Source organism: Alternaria alternata (genome assembly GCF_001642055.1).
Source record: "Alternaria alternata strain SRC1lrK2f unplaced genomic scaffold CC77scaffold_6, whole genome shotgun sequence".
In the NCBI taxonomy this organism is placed as follows: domain Eukaryota; kingdom Fungi; phylum Ascomycota; class Dothideomycetes; order Pleosporales; family Pleosporaceae; genus Alternaria; species Alternaria alternata.
In genome coordinates, this window is record NW_017306195.1 from 656,860 (window position 1) to 678,020 (window position 21,161).

Consider the following 21,161-nt stretch of genomic DNA (forward strand, 5'->3'; position numbering starts at 1 on the left):
CAGGTGCTATAGTCCTTGATCAACTCAGGTCTGTGCTAGACAAGATTTTATCGCTCGTAGTGCGAGATTTACGGCGCGAATATCGACGCCACCTCATCCTAGCTTTCAGCCAACGACTGCCAGCCGACATCTGCGAAGAAATATTGGATTGGGTCGAGATGGCACATGGTATTCCAAGAACTGTAGAAGAGTACGCGGAAGGGTTGAGCCACTCTATGTAGTATGTCTGGCTTTTGGTAGACTGATGTAACTACTCTTAGTTAGAGATCGGTTGATCACGATATGAATACTGTATGTTTTGGAACACAGATGATAAGTTACGATTTATTGCTATGATACAGGCTCGCACCGCATCCACCAGGCAAACAGAAGGGTAAAAGGTGTTCCACTATGAGAACAGCGCCTGAGAAAACAATGCTATGCTGATGCAACGCCTCGCTTCTAGACACAAAGAATGAAAAATATACACAGATTTTCGACCAAGTCCTAGCAAACAGGCTTAGTTGACGCACTGAGAGTACCAGTCGTTGGCAGCCTTGCAGGAACCAGCAGAGCAGCACTTGGCACCGGAGAAGCCCTTTCCACCGCACTGTCCGTAGAGGGCAGCACAGCCAGCACCGCCAGCAGCCTTGGTGGGTGCGGCAGGGGCAGGAGCAACAACAGTGGCCATGGTAGTCTTAGCAGGGGCAGCAGGGGCGGCAGAGGTAGCCTCCTCCTTGGCGGGAGTGGTGGCACCACCGGCGCTGCTAGCACCGCCAGCCCAGACCTTGGGGCCGGGCATGGGGAAGTCCTTCTTGCCGTTGTAGATGCTGAAGTTGGCGTAAGGGTCGGTGGCCTTGTAGGCACCGGGGAACTTGACCATGGGGCCAGGGGTACCGCTACCGCCACCCTGAACCTTGACCTGCATGCAGGAGACGTAGTGCTCAGGCTGGTTGACGTGGGAGCGGTGAACACCAATGTGCTCAACGCGGACGAGGTACTCGCCGTTGGGAGTGTCCTTGGGGATCTTGGCCGCGACCCAGTCACGGTTGTAGGTGCACCAGGCGTCGCTGGTGAAGTCACCGTTGCCGCAGACACCCTCCTCGAAGATCTTGAACCAGTCACCAGATCCATCGTATGAAGTCACAGTGCTGGGAGCCTTGGACATGTAGACCAGGGCAGGGCCAGGGTGCTGGAACTTGGCTCCAACAGCCAACTTGAGGCGGATCTCCTCGCCAGCGTTGACGGTCATGACCTGAGTCTTGCCGGCCTTTTGGGCACCCTGGTTGCAAACAATATCGGGGCCATCGGCGGTGGATCCATCACGGATATCGGCAGCTGGGTTGGAGGAGAACTTGATGGGGTTGTACTTGGTGACACGGCTCGACTCGCGGACGTATTTGAACTGGGGCTGCGCAACACCGCCAACAATGTTGGTGTCGAAAAAGTAATGGGCGGAAGCCACTTGGGCGACGGCGCTGAGGACGAGGGCGTTGAACTTCATTCTGGCTAGCAGTAATGAAACTTGTATATTTGATAAAAAAGAGTGTTGATGAACGAATGTAAAGGCTGAAGAAGCGAATGTAGAAAGCGACTGAAACGAATGTATTGCTTGCTGGTGAGTTGTAAATGTTGGACGTCGTCTTGATTCTTATATCAGAATTGTGAGCCCACGATTCGAAACAACTTCATGCTACCAGCGCCTAGGTACCGGCGACCTGGTACGATCGGACATTAATTTCCCATAGAAGGTAACACAGGAGATAGCAATGCAGGTTCTGTCGACAACACCAGTCTTCCTTCCGTGATTGTAGGCGTTCTGGATCCCTTGGGAAGTGGGCATGGCCTTATCCCTTAGACCGTTCTGAGCATAGCAGCACTTGTGAAAACGTTCGAATCATCTCAGGAGGCAAGGGAACTGCTTGTTTGGTAAATCAAAGTCAATGCGGTAGTGATTTCTTCGGGTCCTGCCAAGGTCGTCTACTAACATTCCGTTCCAGTTCACGAAGTGGCGAAACGCTGGTGTCCTTGTTATGGGCTTGACGGACGTAGCGCTGTTTCGTTTAGAAACTTTTGACGCCTTGTCTTCCCTAATATGTGCTAGAATGTGAATTTCCATGGTTGTGATTCGACGTTCGGGGTGCACGGACTGTGTATAGAGAACCGGTGGTTATAACGGACGGGCCGCTGTCTGACAACATCAGGTCCACTGAACCCGAGACTAGCATTCCGTACGAAAGTTTGCGCGACCGCCGTCGTTGCCAGTGTGTCGGACCCGCCAGTGGAGCTCGCTGTGGCATTGTAGTCTGCGCGCAAGCCTTGCCATGGCCGGCTGTTCAGAGAGTGGATGCTAGATATACTGGCAAACATGTGACAGCTTTATCATGCTGCAAGTCATCTCTCAGTATACCTATAAAGTAGACGCCGAAAGATTGATCGTCAGCCGCAGTAAGTGATCCTTTGTAATTAGGAATCCACTGCATGTTGGGTGCAGACGCTGGCTGGCAAAGTCGGATCAAGCAAGCCTTGACTAGCAACCAGACAGACCGGGGTGGAGACAGCGGGTAGATTCGACGCTAGTGGTGACATGTAACGAAGTTCATGCATGCCGATGATAAGGGGAACTACCTGTAGTGTGGTATGCTGTCTCAGCGTATAAGTTTTTCGGAACCAAGTGCCGAATGCGAGCTCCCGCTTTCATTTAGCTTGAGCGTTTGATTCATGGAAACCTAAAGAGAACTGTGCCGGCGAGCCATACGCTGTGCCACATCAGGCGTCTCATTCATATCGGGCTGTTAGATGGAGTCGATCCACTGTACCTCAGGCCGACTGGGAAAGGGGAAGGCGTTGGTACAGTCGCACAATCACTTGAGATTAGAACGAATAACGGATCTGCATCTAGTAAATTGACAACGATTCTTGTGAAGGCAAGCTGGTGGTTGGTGAAGAGTTGCGGTCCATGTAGTTCGTGGCTTCTATGTAAGGATACCACTAGGCTGTATCAGGCTAGTCTATACAACACCAACAGCATTGGGGGGCAAGACAAACTTATACACACTTCCCCCCGTGAAGCCAGATCCAAGTTGAAATGGGGACATAGGCATCACATCTGTTGACGGGTACTTGTCAAATGCTAAGAGTCGTCAATATGCTCTAGGAAGGGTGTGTTGCTGTGTGAGTAATATCAACTGCCGTGTGATCCGAAGGCATGCTACAACAAGGTACTTTATTGAGCAGGTGTCAAGATCGGACAACCCAGAAGAATAGAGAAACCAAACGAATACGAAACGTATACTTCTCAATGACAGCTAAGAGTGGTGGTGTATATAGCATCGCCTAACATACGCATATGAAAATCGTGACAAAACAACATGATCTAATGAGCAACAACGACGCTGTCATGCCTTATGCCTCCTTCTAGTCTCGACCTAGAATTCACCGCCGCCACCTCCAAGGGCGGCAGCGCCCCAGATGCCCACCAAACCCCAAACACCCACTCTCCATCCTCTCCATAGACCATGCACGCCCTGACCCTTCCTTGTGCGCGGCGGCCTTGAGAAGCCCATTGCCTTTGCACTCGCGGCCTTGGCAGCATTTGCGGTCTGAACTGAGATGCCTTCCTCGCGAGCGATGAACCACATAGTACCCAGAACACCCCTATATTGACCTGGGTCCACGATCGTCTTGAAGCTCTGATCGGAGCTCGGCTTATCCAGACCATAGGCCGGGCTTTTAGCCCGGCTAGGAGGTATCTGGTACTCAGAAGCTAGACGCTGGGTTTCGTGGTCCTGCAGGGCAGCGACCTGGCCGCGCCGGAGAACGGTTTCAAGAGGCAGGCGGACGAATAGCTCAGTTGTGGAGGAGAGAAATGTGCTGAAGGAGTAGGTGGTAGGCGTGAGGATCGGGTCGATGCTCAGTGTCGAGCGGAGGAAGAGAGGTGTTGAGGAGGAGATAAGTGTGGGCACACATGCGTGCATTATGGTAGCCGGAAGGAGGCTGGGTGAGACAGAGAAGGAGGGAAGAAGAGAGAGGCAAGGGTATATAGATCGTGGGGAAGAGGAGATGGGTGTGATGATGAGGCGGGTGCGCACCATATCGAGGGGTGCGAGGAGGGTGGCCGCGATGGCCGTAGCTGCGACAGCAACACCGAGTGAGGTCAGTGGGCTTGGGCTATCCAGTATATCCAAACCTCCTATGCCGCTTCCTGCTGATCCTACCAGGCCTGGGTCTGGTATGTTCAGCAGGGCCGAGATCAGACTCCTGAACCATCCCTCAGTCGTCTTAAGCAGGAAATTGTAGATGAAAGTGCAGTTTGTAGCCTTCCACACCCCCCACGCCGACTCCTTCTGCCATAGCTGTGCTATCACTTCAAGAAGCGAGTCTGGTCGTTTGAGGTCTAGTTTGCGTATGGCGGATGGTGGGGGTCGTGTGGGTGTTCGTGACCGTGACCGGCTATCGAGACGTCTCTGGCGCCTCCGTGGGGACCTCGATTGTTCGACGGAAGGGGAGTATGGCGAGGGTGAGGTGGGGTTCATACGCGGTGCAGTAGATGTGAAGTATGACGGCGAGTCCTCGTCCGACTCCTCGTCTGAGGGCGGATACTGCGTCCATTAGCCCACATTCACGTGTCAGACCCCGCCCAGTGTCTGATACATACATCCTCAAACTTTCCGCTCGCGAAGCTCTGAGGCCTGCTCTTGTGGCCGAGCACATCTCCCTCCAAGCCTGCTAGTTGTCCCTTTGCCTCGTGTATCTGCAATATCGTCTTCGCAACCTCGAATGGTTGGGCTAACAGGACGCTTGTGTAATTCCACAAGGCATGGTCGAGCAGCTTCTTTGCATGCCCAGCTACTGAAGGCGACGTCTCTGGAAAGTACGAGTCATAGTCGAGATCGGACAGAATGTCGCGTGCCTGACTGCCGAGACTTGATTTACTACTGGCACTGGGCTTCAAAGCGGGCGGTAATGACGAGCTTGTCTGGTTCTGCGGAACATCGGGAGGGGGCCCAATAGATGGCGGGATATAGTAGGGCCTTAGGGGGTTCGGAGCATCACGAGAGGTCGCCATTGTATCTCTCGTTTCTCGGGGAAAGATTACGTGAGGCTGGGGATGTTTATCGTTTTCTTACCCGCGGTGGTGGATGCGCTGTGAAGATCGACCGGGGTCATGCCTGGTCTGTGCATCAACATTTCTGACGTCTCACAGCATTCGGAATTATCGCGCGTTGACTCTTGGTAACACTGCAAACACTGCGAGTCTTTCGCTTCTGCACACCCTTCTCCTTTCCCTTTTCAATTTCAGACAATTCGCAGGCTTTCACTCCCGCCATGGCTGTTAGAAGAGCTTGTTTGAGCGCTTTGGAGGGGAGGATAGCGGGCGCAAGAGGTGCATCGTCGAGTCCTCAGAGGTTCGCCAGCAATTGGACGGCATCGGCATGTCAGAAGTCTCTACACACACCAATGATGGCATCGTCCCTTCTATCACAATCGAGTGTCATCAAAGCAACAAGCCCGTCATGGCTCAGGAACCGCCGCCAATTCTCCTCGTCTCCCACATCCCGCCACGGTCACCTAGACCCACCCCGACCGGGTGAAGAGTGCGTCTAATGCACCCAATCATAGCAACACAAGATGACTGACGCCTTTCAGACGCAAGGTAACCTTTATAGACAAAGATGGCCACGCCACGACATTCGAGGTAGCCGACGGCGACAACCTTCTCGACATCGCCCAAGCCAACGACATAGAGATGGAAGGCGCGTGTGGCGGATCCTGCGCCTGCTCAACGTGCCATGTCATAGTAGCAGACGAAGCTTACTACGACAAGATGGAGGAGCCAGATGACGACGAGAACGACATGCTGGATCTGGCGTTTGGTCTTACTGAGACCAGTCGCCTGGGGTGCCAGGTCAAGATGAGCAAAGAGCTTGATGGCTTGGTCGTGCGGTTACCGAGCATGACGAGGAACCTGCAGGCTAGCGATTTCGACAGCAAATGAGTCAACTGAAGAAGATCAACATGTGGTATCGAGAGAGGGATGTAGTAGTGGTGAGAATACATCAAGGAACGACACTGCACACGGTCATATTGGCAGCGTCTAGGGATCGCATCGCATACTCAGCATTTGAGACGACATGTATTATACGAGAACTCCGCTTGCAGATGGACTGGCGTTGAGCACGACTCTGAATTTATGTATAATAAATGGTATCATGAACACACTGAAACTATGTCTCTTTTGTCCCCAAACGCCGAACTATGCATACTGAAGTGTCTTCAAGCCTCCACGCTGCCCTCCTTTTTCTGCCCTCCAGTAATCATATCTAGGAAACCCTGCTTGCTCATTTCCTTAACCTTCTCCTCCCTCTTGTCCATGCCAACTACCATACCCGCTTTGCTCTCTCTCTCCGCCTGTTCACCCTTGACTTGCGCCGCCCTTACAGCGTTGAACAGCTTGATGACACCCTTCTGTGCCGTCCGCCTGAGCTCCTTCTCCTTTGCTGATGTGGCAGCCGTGCTGACATTTGGGTCGTTGAGGCCCAAGACATCCTTCACCCGACCTTTCTCCTGTGCAGCCTTGCGCTCAGCAACAATTTGTCGGCGCGCTTTCTCCGAGAGTTTGGAGTCGGCGAGCTCACGGTTGGCGGTTGCGGCATCTTTGCTGCGGGACAGGATAGGCTCGGAACGTTTTGAGCTTGTCAGTTTTGAACCCAAAATCTTGGAAATCGAGTTGGCAAAGGCCTCGGGGTCGTTTCGCTTTCGTACTTTGCGCGCGGCAGTGGTTGAGGTCTCGGATACAGATGAGGCGTCGGAAGCATCCGACTCAGAGTCGGCGATTGAGAACTCATCCGCTTCAGGTTCAGAGTCGTCTTGATCATCCTCGGCGTCGCTTGGTAATGGCGCTTCGTGGTCGACGGGCGCAGTCTTCTTCAGGGCAGACTTTGCTGGCGCCTTTGCTGGTATGCTAGCCTTGAACTTGGGCTCAGGCTTCTTCAGTGGCGCTGCTTGAACTTTCTCTTCTTCTTCGTCGTCGCTGGCTGAAGACTCCTCTGCTGCCGCCGCTTGTTGTGCTGCTTTCTTGGCCTCAAACTTTGCTTGTTTCCTCAGCTGTTGCTTTGACAGCTCTTGCTTTCCGGGCAACGTCGCATTGACACCCGAAGGCTGGAATGGCTCTTCTGGCTCTAGACTGCTTCCGCGCCGAGGTGCATCGCGCGCGGCGCCCTCTTCTTCGTCACTCGAACTGTGGTAGTTCTTCTGCTTCTTGACCTTTCTCTTCTCCTTCTTGGGCACCTTTCCGCGCAACTGCTCCTCGGTCCGTCTCCGTTTCAGCGATGTGTTGACCATTGTGGCTGTGAATGTCGAGATTTGTGAATGTCGCAAGTAGAGCGCGGTCGCAGAAAAAAGTTCCAGAGGCGTCGGCGTTAGCAACCCAAATCACCGACCGTGGACGACGGCAAGCGCGCCCCGCCATACTGGATTCCCCACAGAACACCACGAGAGATCACCAGCACCAAACACCCTACAACCTCACCCAACCCCCAATACCCCCTTAACAACCGCCGCTATGGTGCTTCAAGATCTCGGGCGGCGCATCAATGCCGCCGTCACTGACCTCACGAGGTCGCCAAACCTCGATGAGAAGGTGCGTGCCGCCACAGGAGAGCGCGACATAATGCTAGGTGGCTAACATGCGCAGGCCTTCGAAGCCATGGTCAAGGAGATCTCCAACGCCCTCGTCGAAGCCGATGTCAACGTCAAACTCGTCATGAACCTGCGACAATCGATCAAGAAAGCCGTTGACTTCAAGCATCTCGCGCCAGGTGTGAACAAGAAGCGCCTCATCCAGAAAGCCGTCTTCGATGAACTCGTCAAGATGGTCGACCCCCACGCCGAACCCTTCAAGCCCCGCAAGGGCAAATCGAACGTCATCATGTTTGTTGGTCTGCAGGGTGCGGGTAAGACGACAACGTGTACAAAGCTGGCGAGATGGTACCAGGCAAGAGGCTTCAAGGCCTGTCTGGTGTGCGCCGATACCTTCCGTGCTGGTGCCTTCGATCAACTGAAGCAGAACGCGACCAAGGCGAAGATCCCATACTACGGTAGCCATACACAGACCGATCCTGTCGTCGTGGCAGCCGAGGGTGTGGAGAAGTTCAAGAAGGAGCGCTTCGAGATCATCATCGTGGATACCTCCGGACGTCACCGACAAGAGACAGACCTCTTCGACGAGATGGTGCAGATTCAGAATGCCGTGACTCCCGATCAGACAATCATGGTGCTGGATGGAACAATCGGTCAGGCTGCTGAGTCGCAAGCGCGCGCTTTCAAGGAGGCTGCAGACTTCGGAGCTATCGTCATTACCAAGACAGACGGTGCAGCAGCAGGAGGTGGTGCCATTTCCGCTGTCGCAGCAACGCACACGCCCATTGTCTTCCTCGGAAACGGAGAGCACATGCTGGATCTCGAGCGCTTCGCGCCACAGGCTTTCGTCTCGAAACTGCTTGGCATGGGAGACGTGCAAGGGCTTGTCGAACACGTGCAATCGCTCAAACTCGACCAAAAAGACACCATGAAGCATATCACTCAAGGAATCTTCACTATCAAGGACCTGCGGGATCAGCTCTCCAACATCATGAAGATGGGACCATTGTCTAAGATGGCAGGCATGATTCCCGGTCTCAGCAGCATGATGGGTGGTATGGACGATGAGGAGGGTGGTACCAAGCTCAAGCGCATGATTTACATCTGCGACAGTATGACTGAGAAAGAGCTAGAGTCGGATGGAAAGATGTTCGTTGATCAGCCCACACGTATGACACGCATCGCTCGTGGCTCCGGTACCTCCGTGCGTGAAGTCGAGGAACTGCTTACCCAACACCGTATGATGGCCGGTATGGCGAAGAAGATGAAGGGTGGAATGGCGAACATGCAGAAAGCACAAGGTGCCATGGGAGGAGGAAACAAGCAACAACAACTCGCAGCTATGCAGAAGCGCATGCAAAGTATGGGAGGAGGCGCCGGCGGTGCCGGCGGTGGTATGCCAGATATTGGTGCTATGATGAAGATGCTCGGTGGAGGCGGCGGTGGCGGCATGCCCGACATGTCAGCCCTAGGCGGAATGGGTGGCATGCCTGATATGGGTGCCATGATGAAGATGATGGGTGGTATGGGTGGCATGCCGGGCATGGGTGGAGGTGGTGCTGGTGCAGGGCAAGGAAAGGGGAGGAGGTAGTGTCAGAGCTATGAGGATATCAGTTTGCGATTTTTGATGCATAGCCGCGGCGTTCGGGTTTGTTATCACATCTGGGGGATTCTCTGCGTTGAGGTACACATCGTATGTCACTACTTCCGCCTGCTTCCCTCTTTGATCTTCTCCCTGTCAACAAGTTTCGATCATTATGTTTGGTCCGATAAGAATGACTATGCCAGCTGTTTCCAGGAGGACGGTTTGTGGATTCTGAACCCTTACAGCAATACCTTCAACACTGTTTGGGTTGTTGAAGTGTTTACATATAACTTCCGAATAAGCCTCTGGTATTGTCTCACACTACCCGCTATCATTTACTGGCATCAGAACATGGTTCTTCTACTAGAGCTCCCTCGCGAAGTCCGTAACAACATGTTCGCGCACCTCATTCGTGCGTCACAGGACCTCTCCTCCATACTCAAGGTCAATCGTCAGCTAGCTAAAGAATGTATCGAGGAAGTCACATTCTACCACCAAAAGCACTTGACACAGATGACATCTGACCTACGCATCCACTTTCCACAAATAGACTTCGAGTTCAACGTTCCGCAAAAAGGTGATTGACTGTTGGCTATCACTACCATGACACTTTCACTTCCTGTTAGTCCTCAGAATATCCGCAATCCAATCACACTAGGAATGTTCTTGGCGGAAGTGCTGAGAATGCGTAGGCTGCCTCTTACAGAAACTCTCAAGATCGTTCTGCAACCACAGCGGATGCCAGCGCCTCAACGGATGCCGGAGAAGTCACAGCCGAACAATCACCATACATCTGTTCATATGATTCGTTACTTGGGGCAGTTCATCGTGAGAAAATTTGTTGATAGGGATGAAGAAGTTGGGGAGGAAAGCGTGGGAAGGGTGATTGTTTGTTGGGATGCGGGTGTAAATGAGACAGCGCTATGGAGGGGCCTTTTGAGGCGTATACCACCGCTGACTGTGCAGCAATCGAGCTGCTTTGGACTAGATGACTGGGACGAGGATGGAGAGGAGATAGTCTTGTGGTGGAGGAAAGATGATGCATGATAGTCGATCCGTTACTCCAAATTCACCATGACAGCACTGCTCGATGTGCTAGTTGTCTAGCATGTTCTTTGAATAATCACCAAAAGAGGAAATAATTATTGTTGAAAGGATGAGAGTAACCAGGAGGCTCAAAATGTACGGACAAGTGGGATTGTGTGGCGAAAGGTGGTAAGAGAGATTGCTAGATCACAGACATTACAGTATGAATCTGTATAAGCTATGCGTCTAGCGCAGGACGGAGAGTTCCTCAATCAGTCGTTCCTATCTCAGCTCTTCGTTCTACTTGTTCTTGTCGCCATTACTCTCTTGTGCTTGCTCTTTCTGGTATTCTTCAAAGTCAAAGCCTAATTCCTTGACGTCTCTAATCTCTCTTCTCTTCTCCCCCATCTTGCCAAAAGCCTGTCGTATCTTCGGGAAGTTTTCACGGCACCAGTATTGCCATTCGCCCCAAATGGGCGGTATCTTTCCTTTGCCTTCATTTTCCAGGCCCTCTTTGTTCTCGGCACTCAATGCCCATCTACTCATTGCATTGATATAATTCGCATCTTTAGGAAAGGGTAAGAGATGGAAGTTTCGCCCAGCGCCCATTTCTTCCTCTATGACTCTTTCCCACTTGCGCATGTCTGATAGTGGTGGTAGGGAAAGCCGACCGGAATACACGCGTGCAAGGACGGCGGATTGCGCTTCTGCTATAGGGAAAGGGATTACGCGTTGGTTTAGGGCTAAGAAGCTCAAAGTAGGCCGTGGCGCGTAAAAGAGGTGCTGGTAGGTGTTGTTTACTCTCTCGCCGGTTGTGATGAGTTCAGGCTTCACATCTTGTAGAAAAGGCAGACTGTAGAAGTAACCTGTAGCAAAAACGATAGCGTCAATGTCGTGCTCTTCCGTCCCATCTTCAAATATAACACCTCTACTAGCGGGAATAAACTTCTTTATTGGCGGAACTTCTCGTCTCTTTTGATCTTCACCTGCTGTTCCATGCGTAGCGCTAAACATAGACTGTGAGCGTGTAGACCATAGCAGCGGCTTTTGGCAGAACTCGGCAATCTGGGCACTGACGTCTGCGCCTGATGCCGAGTTGCCTACAACGATTACTTTCTTAGTATTGAAGTCTTCGGGTTTGCGGTAGTATTTCGAATGACTGATGCGGCCAGGGTGTTGTGCGGCCCATTCCTTGATACCATCCATGGGAGGGATGTAGGGAACTATGAAATGGCCGTTTGCTACAATCACTGCATCGTATACTTCGGAAGTGTCTTGGTTCGTGATCAGATTCCGTGTCGTGACGGTCCATGAGCTGCTAGTCTTATTCGGATCAACTGGGTTGATACTGGTCACTTGTGTGCAGTATCGAACAAGATTTTGGACGTCCGCAGAGTAGTCGTCGATGTATTTGAGGACCGTCTGGTGCGTAGGGAACAATTGGCTATCAGATGGCCAGTCCAGATCCTGGAAGCCCATCAATCCCCTAGGTATGTTCGTCTCCAGCTTCTCGTACATTGGTGATAAGAATGAAGGTATTCTTGATGCGCCGTTTATCCCATTGGTATCGATACTCCCATTCGCTACTGCTTCTTTAGACTGCCATTCCGGCTTTTGTACATCTTTGTTTGGATTAGTCTGGGGTATGTCGAAGAGATTCTCGTCTCGTTGTTCGCCTGTATATATCCATATTCCTCCTGGTCTACTTCGTTGTTCGAACAACACAATCTTGTCGAATGCTTTCTCTGCACGGAGGTATTTCGCTGCCACCACACCTGAAGGCCCTGCGCCCACTATTGCGATCGTCCGAGCTCTTACTGATATTCTGTCACTATCGGAAGACATTGTACGTGGTTCTAGAGTGGCGAAAAGACGAGACAGGAGAGATGTTAGGGGGTTGAGCGCCGATCTAATGCAAGTTCTAGATAGAGAGTATCGCGAAAACACAAAAGAGACCATAGGGAAGAAACGGCAATAGGAGATGACGCTGAGATGTTCAGATGGCCATGATGCTAGAGCCCCCGAGATTCGGGGCTTGTCGGAATTGTCTTCCGATCGGAACTAGGCGAGGCTGTTGCGCATCATCGACCTCGGAGGGCAGCTGCGTCAAGCTGCAAGACGAATACCACCGGCTGTATATTGACGATTCGGCCCTACAGCGCGTCCGTCGTCCCTCATCACTGGAGTTTCCCCTCACTGTGTCCGCTTCTCGTACTGTGAAACATACTCAGCAATGCTGCGCACACTGCGACTTGCACGCCTTTCATCAGCACCGCGACCAGTCCGAAGCTTCTCAACCCACAGTGCAGCCATGGCGCCGTTACGCATCGGATTCGTACCGGGTAAGCGCGTCATCACTCACTCTACACATCCGGCTAACGGTAACAGAACACTTCTCCACCCCACTCGAGTTCGCGAAGAAACACTATGGCCTCGATGCGAAGCTCATCCCTTACCCCAGCGGTACAGGCCACATGGTCACCGCTCTGCAGTCCAACGAGATCGACATTGGTGTTGGTCTTACCGAAGGCTGGATAGCGGCACTGGGAAAAGCACAGGCAGCTAAGGAGGACGCTGGCTTCAGCATAGTGGGTACCTATGTTGAGACTCCACTGTGCTGGGCCATGTCGACAGGTGCCCGTAGAAACGAGCTCAACGGGATCCAGGACCTGAAGGGCAAGAAGGTCGGCGTGTCAAGAATTGGAAGTGGAAGCTACGTCATGAGCTTCGTGCTGGCTGACCAGCAAGGGTGGCTGGACACGACGTCGGACAGCCCGCCGTTCCCAGTCGAGCCATTGAACACGTTCGCAAACCTCCGCGATGGAGTCAATGACGGCACAGCAGACTTCTTCATGTGGGAGCACTTTACATCGAAGCGCTACTACGATAACGGCGAGATCAAGCGCATTGGTGAGATCTACACGCCGTGGTCTTCCTGGAAGATCGTCGCTGCAAACCATCTATTGAACCCAAAGAACTGGAGTTCGTCGCCCAACGCAAGCAAACCAGTGCTTACTGGGGAGCTCGACGACGTCATGGACAAGGTCAACAAGGGCGTTAGACACTTTGAAGAGAATCAGGAAGAGGCTGTGCAGTACATCAGCACCAAGCTCGATTACTCAGAAGAGGACGCGAGAGAATGGCTGAAGACTGTTCGCTTTGCCAAAGATGTCAAGGGCGTAGACAAGGAGGTGGTCAACAAGACCGTTGGTATATTGCAGAAGGCTGGCGTGTTGGGCGGACAGGTTGACCAGAAGACCATGATCGGACTCGAGCGACGTCTGGCATGAACCTAATCTGCTTAGACCGCTGATTGTCATACCACGCAATCCGCAGACGGTTTGCAGCCCGTGCCCAATAGCTTCAGCCCCATCAAGCACTCCGTGTGACGGGATCGCCAGCGCATGTTCAGAACCATGTCATAGCTCGGAGATTAAAGCAATGTGCTTTTTGCTTGTCTTTTGTTGCATATCAATCACAGCAGCACCCGTCTGCAACTACGATCAACCAAGATGCCTTCACCTGTACTATCACGTCAAAGTGTGACTGCACAGCACAAAGCGATGCATTCACCTGCGCTACCTCGTCAAGGTGTAACTACACAGAACCGCGAAGTATTTATACTAGCTGGAAGATTCTCTTGGAACCCTCTTGGAGATTCTCGCACTTCAACCAACTACAACTCAACTGTCGACGTACCTTTACAGCACACCTTGAAGGCCTTTGCGACAGAAAAGGACCAGAAACGGAAATCACCTACTTTCGTAAACTTCTCTAGGCCTCTTTCTCCAAAATGCCAGTCGACACCACGAAAGAGCTAGAGCTATCTCACCTCGACCAACAACCTCACATACGCGTATACGGACGCTATTACATCATCTTTCCGTTCCCAGACATCACTTACGCGCACGCAGCCAAAGAAGCGCTACACACGGGCTTCAAGGAAGTCTTGCGACGATTTCCCTATCTTGCCGGCACGGTAGACATTCCCGACCCCTCTACGGAACTTCTTCGAGTACGCTACCCCGACCCCATCGATCTCGAAGCGGAAGCCCGTCGCGTCTTCACGGTTAGCTACGATGACGCACAACACGACTACGATGCTCTTGCCGAAGACGCGTTCACACCCGGCGAGTTGCCCGCTACCATATTTTGCCCAAACGAGTTGAAATACCACGCTGGATTAGGCAACGACCCATACGCCGAGAGGATGACTTCATTGCAAAAAGGTCCAGTTCCAGTTTTCGCGACCCAGGCTACATTCATTCCTGGAGGCTTGGTGCTGAGCGCCTGGTTCTATCACGCTGTTCTTGACGGGACGGGAAACGCAAGGATCCAGAAAATATGGAGTGACGCAGTACGAGCCTTGCATCCTCAAGCGAGCAAACCATTGCTTAGGGTTCCTAAATTTTACCGAGCACCCAGCTACAAAGATCAGCTCCAACCACTGCAGGCGATTATTAATGAGTGGAACGACATTCCAGACCCGTCATCAGCTCGAAGCGCACTCGCAACGCTGGTCCAAGAAGCCGGTGTAGCAGACAACTTTGCAGATAAGTCAGGGAACCCGCTACTTGCCAAGCGTTACGAACTGCGCAAGGGACCGGACGAAGGACTACAAAAGGTCATCACGAACATGTTCCGCTTCTCATCGCCAGCTCTCCAAAAGCTCCGCAATCAGCTATCGACCAAGACCGGCAGAAAGATCTCTATCTTTACCGCACTGTCAGCGATTATCTGGGGAAACATTGTACATGCTCGATCGACATCGCTAGCTGCTTCAGGCAACAAGCAGTCAACACTCGCCGTCGTTGTAGATCTTAGAAAATATCTTCCGCCTCCCTTTTCATCGCCGGATTATCTCGGAAACCTCGTACTGTCTGCCCTACCTACCCTCGATCTTGAGAATGGGGTACCTGACTGCGTAACCTCGCTGCGAGAGGAAGCACCCCATGCTCCAGACAACTTTTTTCCGGCAATGACTGTTCCTGCAGATCAGCAGAGCTTTTGCCTTGAGGACCTTGCAGTCAAGATCACAGATGCTCTGCATGCTGTTGATGCGGCGTGGGCGATTACGCAAATTAACAGCGTTCTTACTAACCCCACCGAAGCCCAGCAATCTCTTCTGAGATTCCCCAAAGGTCCGGATCTGTACATCACTAGCTGGCAGAGGATGGGCGCCGACCGTGAATGGTACATTCCTGGAACTAGTACGCCTAACGCAACTGCAATCCGGAGGGCGGCTTGGGTAAGCGAGGGTGGCATCGTGGTTCTGCCCAGGGAAGAAGACAAAGAAGGGCAAGAAGGAGAGCCGTATGAGGTTATGCTCAGCCTTACCCAAGCCGATATGGAAAGGTTTGAGCATGGTTTGCAGAGTGCAGGGTGGTTGGTAGATTCCCCCGTTGACAACATCGTCGACACTTTGAATCACCTCATACTTGGAGCTCATCAGGAACCTGAGGCAAAGCCGTCTGTTGGACAGGCGAGGGCGTCCTTGTAGTCTGACTAGGGTGGGGGAGCATTCCATGATTCATGTCATGACTTAATTCTTGTATATATAGCTTGCACTTGGAGACTTACCTAGTACACTAATGATGGTACCTTAATTGGCGGATTTGTGAATAAAGATTAAATCTATGGTTTTACTTCTCATGTGCGAACGCTTTCACCGCTCGGACCCGTACCTGCATATTCATGACTAAAGATGACGATCGGCCGCGGCAACTACCCACTAGCGCCCATCAAACAGCGTCCCTGAGAAAAACAAGTCGCTGCCCCCAACAAACGGGTATTGCTACCCACAGACCCCAGAAATCCCCACGCGGAAATCCTGAAAAAAATGGCCGACGAAAGAGAGCCTTTGCTTTCTTATCATGAGGTGCAGCGGGAGAGAACGGAACAGCTACTCGCTCACGAAATCACAGCGAGCGCGCAGGCTAATGAGGACTACCCTATCGATCATGGGAAAGTAGCGTGGATGCAGGTTTTGGGTGGATTCATTCTGTTTGCGAATAGCTGGTGAGTTCCCTCGAAGTCTACCACACGCCGTAATACAGACGCTAACAGGACAAAGGGGTTTGCCAAATACGTTTGGTGTCTTCCAAACCTATTACGTTGATTCTTTACTTCCAGGGCAAGATGCGGCGCGCATCGCATGGATCGGATCGATCCAGCTGTTCTTCACCACCATCGGTTGCTTGCCTGGAGGTGTACTGCTTGATCGAGGATACCTCAAAAGTGTTATCGCAGTCGGCACGGCGCTAGAAGTGCTTGGACTGATCCTGACTTCCTTCTTCAAGAGCTACTGGGCCATCTTCTTTGCCCAAGGAGTGCTTATGGGCATTGGAAGCGGGCTGATGGCGATAGTCCCCGTCGCTGTGCTAGCCATGTTCTTCGAGAAGAAACGTATGCTGGCTACTGGTCTTGCGTCGACTGGTGCCAGTGTGGCTGGTATCGTCTTTACAATTTCTTTACGCTCGCTTTTCCTCAGCGTGGGTTTTGCATGGGCCGTCCGCATCTTCGCGCTCATCATTCTCATCACGAATCTTGTCGCTTTTTTTGTGATGCGATTGCAACTCCAGTATGGATCCAAGGGCTCTAGCTTCGGCTTTCATCACTTCAAAGATGTGCCATACACGGTGTTCGTCATTGCATTTACCCTGTTTGTTGCATCATCCTTTGTACCATTCTTCTTCATCCAGGAGTATGCCATCAAATTGGGTGTGTCCAAGGACATGGCGTTCAACTTGCTTTCGATCATGAACGCTGCCAACATCTTTGGACGTTTTGTGCCCAACTTCATTGCTGACCGGTACGTTTCCATCACCTTATCCTCGTAGTAGCCGTCTGCTAATAGTCTCAACAGGTACGGTGGTGTCAACACCCTACTTCCTCTTGCCATCGCATGCATCATCACCCTCTGCATGCTTCCTCTCGCCCATGAAATCAACGGTCTCATTGCCATCAGTATCGTATATGGCTTCCTTTCTGGCGGCGTCATCATCATTCCTGGACCTACCATTACTGATCTGTCGCCTAACAAGGCTGAAATTGGCGTTCGACTCGGTCTTGCGTACCTCGTCGCTGCTTTCGGTGGATTGTTTGGTAATCCCGCTACTGGCGCTATCAAAGGAGAAGGCAACGGTGCAGTAGACAACTTCAAAGGAGTATGGTTCTGTGCGGCAGCCGTTATGGGTGCGGGTGTCGCGGCGCTTGTTGTCACTAGGTGGTTGAAGTTAGGTAGCGCGTGGGCTGTGGGAAGAGTGTGAGTAGCGATCAACCCCGCCAAGCTATAAGCAGCCTAGCAAAGGTTGAGCTTCAAGCTACCTGAACGGCAGGTGGTATGCGAACGTCAGCTCAATGTGGCTTATCTAATCACGACGAATCTTCCACATCAGGTCGTTTTTGCACGATGCAGCCAATGGGCTGTTTCCGCCAATCAGGTCCCAGTTGTGGCCGCACATTAGACGCTACTTTGAAGACTAGAACATCCGATAGCTGCAGTGTAACACAAAATACGGAATAGGAAATATTCCCAATATGACCCAGGAGTACAAGCGGATATAACATGAACCTTCCTCTGCGCATCCAACGTCGGTCTCTTTCCTAGTTTTAGCACATACTTCGCGGTAGTAGCCATAATGCTCCCACTTAATATCCTCTCCCTTTTGTACGCGCTTCCACTTACGCACGCTGCTCTTTATCACCCTACACCGGCTCTCTCCTTCATCGAACACGTCCTCGTCGACAACTGGGGAGCATACGCATCGAATTTCTCTTCCGCAATAACCCCTTGCACACGCTATGTCTCGCAGACTGGGACTATGGCGCTGACAAGCGGTCGCACGACGTCGGCACAATGGATGCGCGTCATGTTTCATGACTTCGTCACTGCGAATGTGAGCGCAGGCACGGGTGGTATCGATGCTAGCATCGGGTTCGAAACAGCAAGAGTGGAAAACAAAGGGAGTGCTTTCAACGACAGTCTTGCATTTTGGAGGCCATTCGTTCACGATGGAGTTTCTAGTAAGTTCGGAACCGATCGTGAGTAACTAATAGTGCTGATGTGTTGATAGTGGCGGATCTTATCGCGCTCGCCACCGTCATGTCTAATAACTTGTGTGGAGGTGCGCAGATGCCTTACCGCGCTGGACGCACCGATGCGACAGAGGCTGGACGTACTACTGGAGTACCCGCACCAGAGACTGATCTCGAAGAAACTTTGCTGTTCTTCGAGCGCGCTGGATTCGACAAGGTAGATGCTATCGGTCTTACAGCTTGTGGGCACACTTTAGGATCTGTTCACCATGTACGTATACACAAAGCGCTTGGACTAGCTTTCAATTGCTGACCCCTGTAGGGTGGTTTCCCTGAAGTCGTAGATGAGAGTTTCGTTACACCCGAGAACACGAATGGCGGTAGCAATTTCGACACTACACGTGGCGTGTTTGATCCCAATGTCCTCGGCGAATATCTAAATGGAACAGGGAATAAAGGAGGACCATTGGTCACCTCATACAACGACACTATGAACTCCGATCTGCGGTTGTACGAAAGCGACAAGAACGCCACTATGCATGCGCTGTTCGCCCAAGGCACGGGTTTTCTGGATACGTGTGTCGAGCTTATGAGTCGAGCCATCAATACAGTACCTGCTGGTGTCCAGCTAGGTGAGCCAGTTACGGCAATCCTTGTCAAGCCAATCAATGTGACATACGACTTCAAAGAAGACGGAAAATTGATGCTCAGCGGAAAGATCAGAATCCTCACACCAGCGGGTGCTTCTCCGCCATCATCGTTGAATATCCGCATCAACCAACACGAGACAGAGATTGAGCCAGAAGCCGAGACTGGAAGCTCCGTGTTCGGTCGAAGCAACAGTATATACGGAACCACGTCGTACTTTCCGTTCTCGCTATCTGGACCTACCATTCGTGATGCAACATCGTTCTTGGTGTACGGACCGGGCATATCAGAATCGACTTTCCCGATCACTAGTCAAGCCTTTTTCGTACCCAGTTTGACAGCGCTAGAGGGTTCGTCGATCAATGTCACGATTGCCATAACCGAGTCGAAGTCTTGCAGTGACCTAGCAGTGCGTCTCGCAGCACCGTTTGTGCAACACGATACGCTAGCACCGAAGATGCATGAGACCAGTATAGCTGTTGGGAAGGCAACAACAGTGTTAGACGACTATACGCTTTGCCATGGTCTCACTGTCTTGCAAGATGTTCCAACTGGTCTGGTTGGAGCTGAGGCTTTGATTGGAGGGGAAGTTCTTGATACACTCATGGTCAACGGAGGAATGGCAGGGTGGTAGTATGATTAAAAGTATCAGATGATCTTCTTACAGATCAGTGCCAATATGGAGAAGTCGATTATATCAGTCATCGAACCAATCTTAGTGAGTTTTTCCCTTTCTCTTTCGATGCTTCTCGCAATCCGAATTCTCTTCGTACTCAGAATCTTCTTCGTATTCAAGGTCAGAAGACCTGTAGCCCGTATCCCAGGCATCCGAATAGGAGTCTTCCTCATCCTCATCCGTGGCCTGATCTTCACTAAGATCATTTACGGGCGTATCGAGTAGCTTAGGACTCTTTGGTGGATTTTTGCAGCCAATACTGCCACAAAGGCAGTCGCCAACAAGCCACTCTGGACCATAGTCTATCGTTAGCTCTTCGTCGATGTTAATGTCGCGTGTTGTCACCACGTAGATGACGCGGCGTTCCAAACCGCATTGAAACTCCTGCAATCGCGCATTTGAGTTACACGAGTGATTGATAAATCTTGATATTGACCCGGTATGAAGAGCACTAAGTATAGCCGTGGGTTGTGATTTTTGTTTAATCTTACGTCGTCCAATCGAGATCGGTACACAGTAAGCGTCCTCTCCATCTTCCTCGTTGGGTTTGACTGGTTTGATACGGCCTGTGTACTCTCCTACGATGGTTGAGCCTTGAATCGCTTCGCGTGCAAAAATGCCGTAACCGCGGGCACCGGCTCTCCGCAACAATAGACAGGTGAGCCAGTAGTCAGGCCAGTAATCTCTCCAAGACTTGTATCCACATGTGCAGAAGACTTTTCCTACTTCTTTACATACGTAACATTTCATAACTGCGTACTCAGTCTCGTCGACATTCCCAATGAGATCTTCAATCACCTTTGGCGGCCAGACATTGCCTATGAAGTCTGTCGGCCCAGGTTGGCTTTGCCAGTCTTCGACACCAAAAACGTTTTCCCGAGCAACAGAGCAGTAGCTCTTGTTACCAGCTAGATATGTAGGTACTCTGCAAATTGGTAGACCATCTTGGTCTTGAGCATAAAAGTATAACCGACCTCTCAGGTACGGATTGTACAACTCCTTCAGATGTTCAGTAATGTCGGCCTTGGTCAGTATTGTACCTTCGTCTTTCTTACGCTTGGCTTCGTCCTGGATCGTCTGGAAGACATCGTGCTGTGTTAGTGGAGGCATTCTTACTTGGTCTTACAGAATGAGCGTGAGAAGTCTTGTGGGATTATGTGTATAACTCTCCTCAGGATAAGGAACATTTCCTCAAATATATTTCAATCGAGACGATGCGTTCTGGGCCCCTACTCTTTCAAGTTCATTGTATAGCAACAACATGGTCTGATTTCCCAAAAATTTTCGGAGCCTGTGTCTCTTTCACGATATTTCTGCACAATGTCTACACAACATTGACACGCACGATAGTCGCTATAGATCGTGAACCTGGTGTAGATTCGGGCCGTGCGTACGATCGTTGATATACTGTTGGCAATGCTTTTTGCGCAAGCTAAACCATCTAACGCTACAACTTGCAGAATTGTCACCTTCAGATTCATGCTTGTTTCGGTACTTACTCCAGTGCTCGACTTAGGCGAGCGGGGCTAGCGGCGAATAACTGCGGAGAAACATTACAAGATATTAATG

The 21,161-nt window shown here is 51.5% G+C and overlaps 12 protein-coding genes across 12 annotated transcripts; 7 read left to right on the top strand and 5 right to left on the bottom strand.

Annotated features, from left to right (window-relative positions):
• Window positions 1-294: 294 nt before the first annotated feature.
• Window positions 295-1,657, bottom strand: CC77DRAFT_735589 (hypothetical protein). The gene has a single exon (XM_018533002.1). The coding sequence runs from the start codon at window positions 1,481-1,483 to the stop codon at window positions 500-502; it is 984 nt and encodes a 327-aa protein (XP_018388001.1). The 5' UTR covers window positions 1,484-1,657; the 3' UTR covers window positions 295-499.
• A 1,276-nt stretch (window positions 1,658-2,933) lies between these two features.
• CC77DRAFT_1018597 (mitochondrial carrier) lies at window positions 2,934-5,168 on the bottom strand. Its single transcript, XM_018524652.1, has 2 exons — window positions 4,637-5,168; window positions 2,934-4,580 (listed from the first exon to the last, which is right to left on the bottom strand). The coding sequence occupies exons 1-2, from the start codon at window positions 5,045-5,047 to the stop codon at window positions 3,408-3,410; spliced, it is 1,584 nt and encodes a 527-aa protein (XP_018388002.1). The 5' UTR covers window positions 5,048-5,168; the 3' UTR covers window positions 2,934-3,407.
• Window positions 4,969-6,207, top strand: CC77DRAFT_1018598 (ferredoxin). Its single transcript, XM_018524653.1, has 2 exons — window positions 4,969-5,576; window positions 5,629-6,207. Exons 1-2 carry the CDS (start codon window positions 5,308-5,310, stop codon window positions 5,975-5,977), a joined length of 618 nt encoding a protein of 205 aa, XP_018388003.1. The 5' UTR covers window positions 4,969-5,307; the 3' UTR covers window positions 5,978-6,207.
• Window positions 6,159-7,360, bottom strand: CC77DRAFT_1018600 (Rrp15p-domain-containing protein). Its single transcript, XM_018524654.1, has one exon. It carries the CDS (start codon window positions 7,321-7,323, stop codon window positions 6,256-6,258), a length of 1,068 nt encoding a protein of 355 aa, XP_018388004.1. The 5' UTR covers window positions 7,324-7,360; the 3' UTR covers window positions 6,159-6,255.
• Window positions 7,361-7,543: 183 nt separating this feature from the next.
• CC77DRAFT_930812 (signal recognition particle protein) lies at window positions 7,544-9,211 on the top strand (the record flags this gene model as incomplete). The annotated part of the gene is made up of 2 exons (XM_018534182.1): window positions 7,544-7,621; window positions 7,676-9,211. The coding sequence occupies 2 exons, from the start codon at window positions 7,544-7,546 to the stop codon at window positions 9,209-9,211; spliced, it is 1,614 nt and encodes a 537-aa protein (XP_018388005.1).
• Window positions 8,982-9,909, top strand: CC77DRAFT_739792 (hypothetical protein). Its single transcript, XM_018533005.1, has one exon. The coding sequence runs from the start codon at window positions 9,248-9,250 to the stop codon at window positions 9,788-9,790; it is 543 nt and encodes a 180-aa protein (XP_018388006.1). The 5' UTR covers window positions 8,982-9,247; the 3' UTR covers window positions 9,791-9,909.
• A 622-nt stretch (window positions 9,910-10,531) lies between these two features.
• Window positions 10,532-12,076, bottom strand: CC77DRAFT_1007110 (FAD/NAD(P)-binding domain-containing protein; the record flags this gene model as incomplete). Its single annotated transcript, XM_018523462.1, has 1 exon — window positions 10,532-12,076. The coding sequence occupies one exon, from the start codon at window positions 12,074-12,076 to the stop codon at window positions 10,532-10,534; it is 1,545 nt and encodes a 514-aa protein (XP_018388007.1).
• Window positions 12,077-12,542: 466 nt separating this feature from the next.
• On the top strand, window positions 12,543-13,521 carry CC77DRAFT_1059477 (hypothetical protein; the record flags this gene model as incomplete). Its single annotated transcript, XM_018528239.1, has 2 exons — window positions 12,543-12,573; window positions 12,620-13,521. The coding sequence occupies 2 exons, from the start codon at window positions 12,543-12,545 to the stop codon at window positions 13,519-13,521; spliced, it is 933 nt and encodes a 310-aa protein (XP_018388008.1).
• Window positions 13,522-14,024: 503 nt separating this feature from the next.
• Window positions 14,025-15,731, top strand: CC77DRAFT_1029656 (hypothetical protein; the record flags this gene model as incomplete). The annotated part of the gene is made up of 3 exons (XM_018526534.1): window positions 14,025-14,630; window positions 14,685-15,620; window positions 15,684-15,731. 3 exons carry the CDS (start codon window positions 14,025-14,027, stop codon window positions 15,729-15,731), a joined length of 1,590 nt encoding a protein of 529 aa, XP_018388009.1.
• Window positions 15,732-16,070: 339 nt separating this feature from the next.
• Window positions 16,071-17,499, top strand: CC77DRAFT_1029657 (MFS general substrate transporter; the record flags this gene model as incomplete). The annotated part of the gene is made up of 3 exons (XM_018526535.1): window positions 16,071-16,249; window positions 16,305-17,042; window positions 17,097-17,499. The coding sequence occupies 3 exons, from the start codon at window positions 16,071-16,073 to the stop codon at window positions 17,497-17,499; spliced, it is 1,320 nt and encodes a 439-aa protein (XP_018388010.1).
• Window positions 17,500-17,871: 372 nt separating this feature from the next.
• Window positions 17,872-19,550, top strand: CC77DRAFT_931567 (heme peroxidase; the record flags this gene model as incomplete). Its single annotated transcript, XM_018534222.1, has 3 exons — window positions 17,872-18,256; window positions 18,307-18,539; window positions 18,591-19,550. 3 exons carry the CDS (start codon window positions 17,872-17,874, stop codon window positions 19,548-19,550), a joined length of 1,578 nt encoding a protein of 525 aa, XP_018388011.1.
• An 81-nt stretch (window positions 19,551-19,631) lies between these two features.
• CC77DRAFT_1093083 (SET domain-containing protein) lies at window positions 19,632-20,777 on the bottom strand (the record flags this gene model as incomplete). The annotated part of the gene is made up of 1 exon (XM_018529661.1): window positions 19,632-20,777. The coding sequence occupies exon 1, from the start codon at window positions 20,700-20,702 to the stop codon at window positions 19,632-19,634; it is 1,071 nt and encodes a 356-aa protein (XP_018388012.1). The 5' UTR covers window positions 20,703-20,777.
• Window positions 20,778-21,161: the final 384 nt, after the last annotated feature.

Excerpts from the sequence above, each read along its gene's own strand:
- CC77DRAFT_1018598 (XM_018524653.1), top strand. The coding sequence starts at position 5,308 with ATGGCTGTTAGAAGAGCTTGTTTGAGCGCTTTGGAGGGGAGGATAGCG. Across the intron at positions 5,577-5,628 it reads CCACCCCGACCGGGTGAAGA|ACGCAAGGTAACCTTTATAG; the intron begins GTGCGTCTAATG and ends GACGCCTTTCAG.
- CC77DRAFT_1018600 (XM_018524654.1), bottom strand. The coding sequence starts at position 7,323 with ATGGTCAACACATCGCTGAAACGGAGACGGACCGAGGAGCAGTTGCGC.
- CC77DRAFT_1018597 (XM_018524652.1), bottom strand. The coding sequence starts at position 5,047 with ATGGCGACCTCTCGTGATGCTCCGAACCCCCTAAGGCCCTACTATATC. Across the intron at positions 4,581-4,636 it reads CGAGCGGAAAGTTTGAGGAT|TATCCGCCCTCAGACGAGGA; the intron begins GTATGTATCAGA and ends TAATGGACGCAG.
- CC77DRAFT_735589 (XM_018533002.1), bottom strand. The coding sequence starts at position 1,483 with ATGAAGTTCAACGCCCTCGTCCTCAGCGCCGTCGCCCAAGTGGCTTCC.
- CC77DRAFT_739792 (XM_018533005.1), top strand. The coding sequence starts at position 9,248 with ATGCATAGCCGCGGCGTTCGGGTTTGTTATCACATCTGGGGGATTCTC.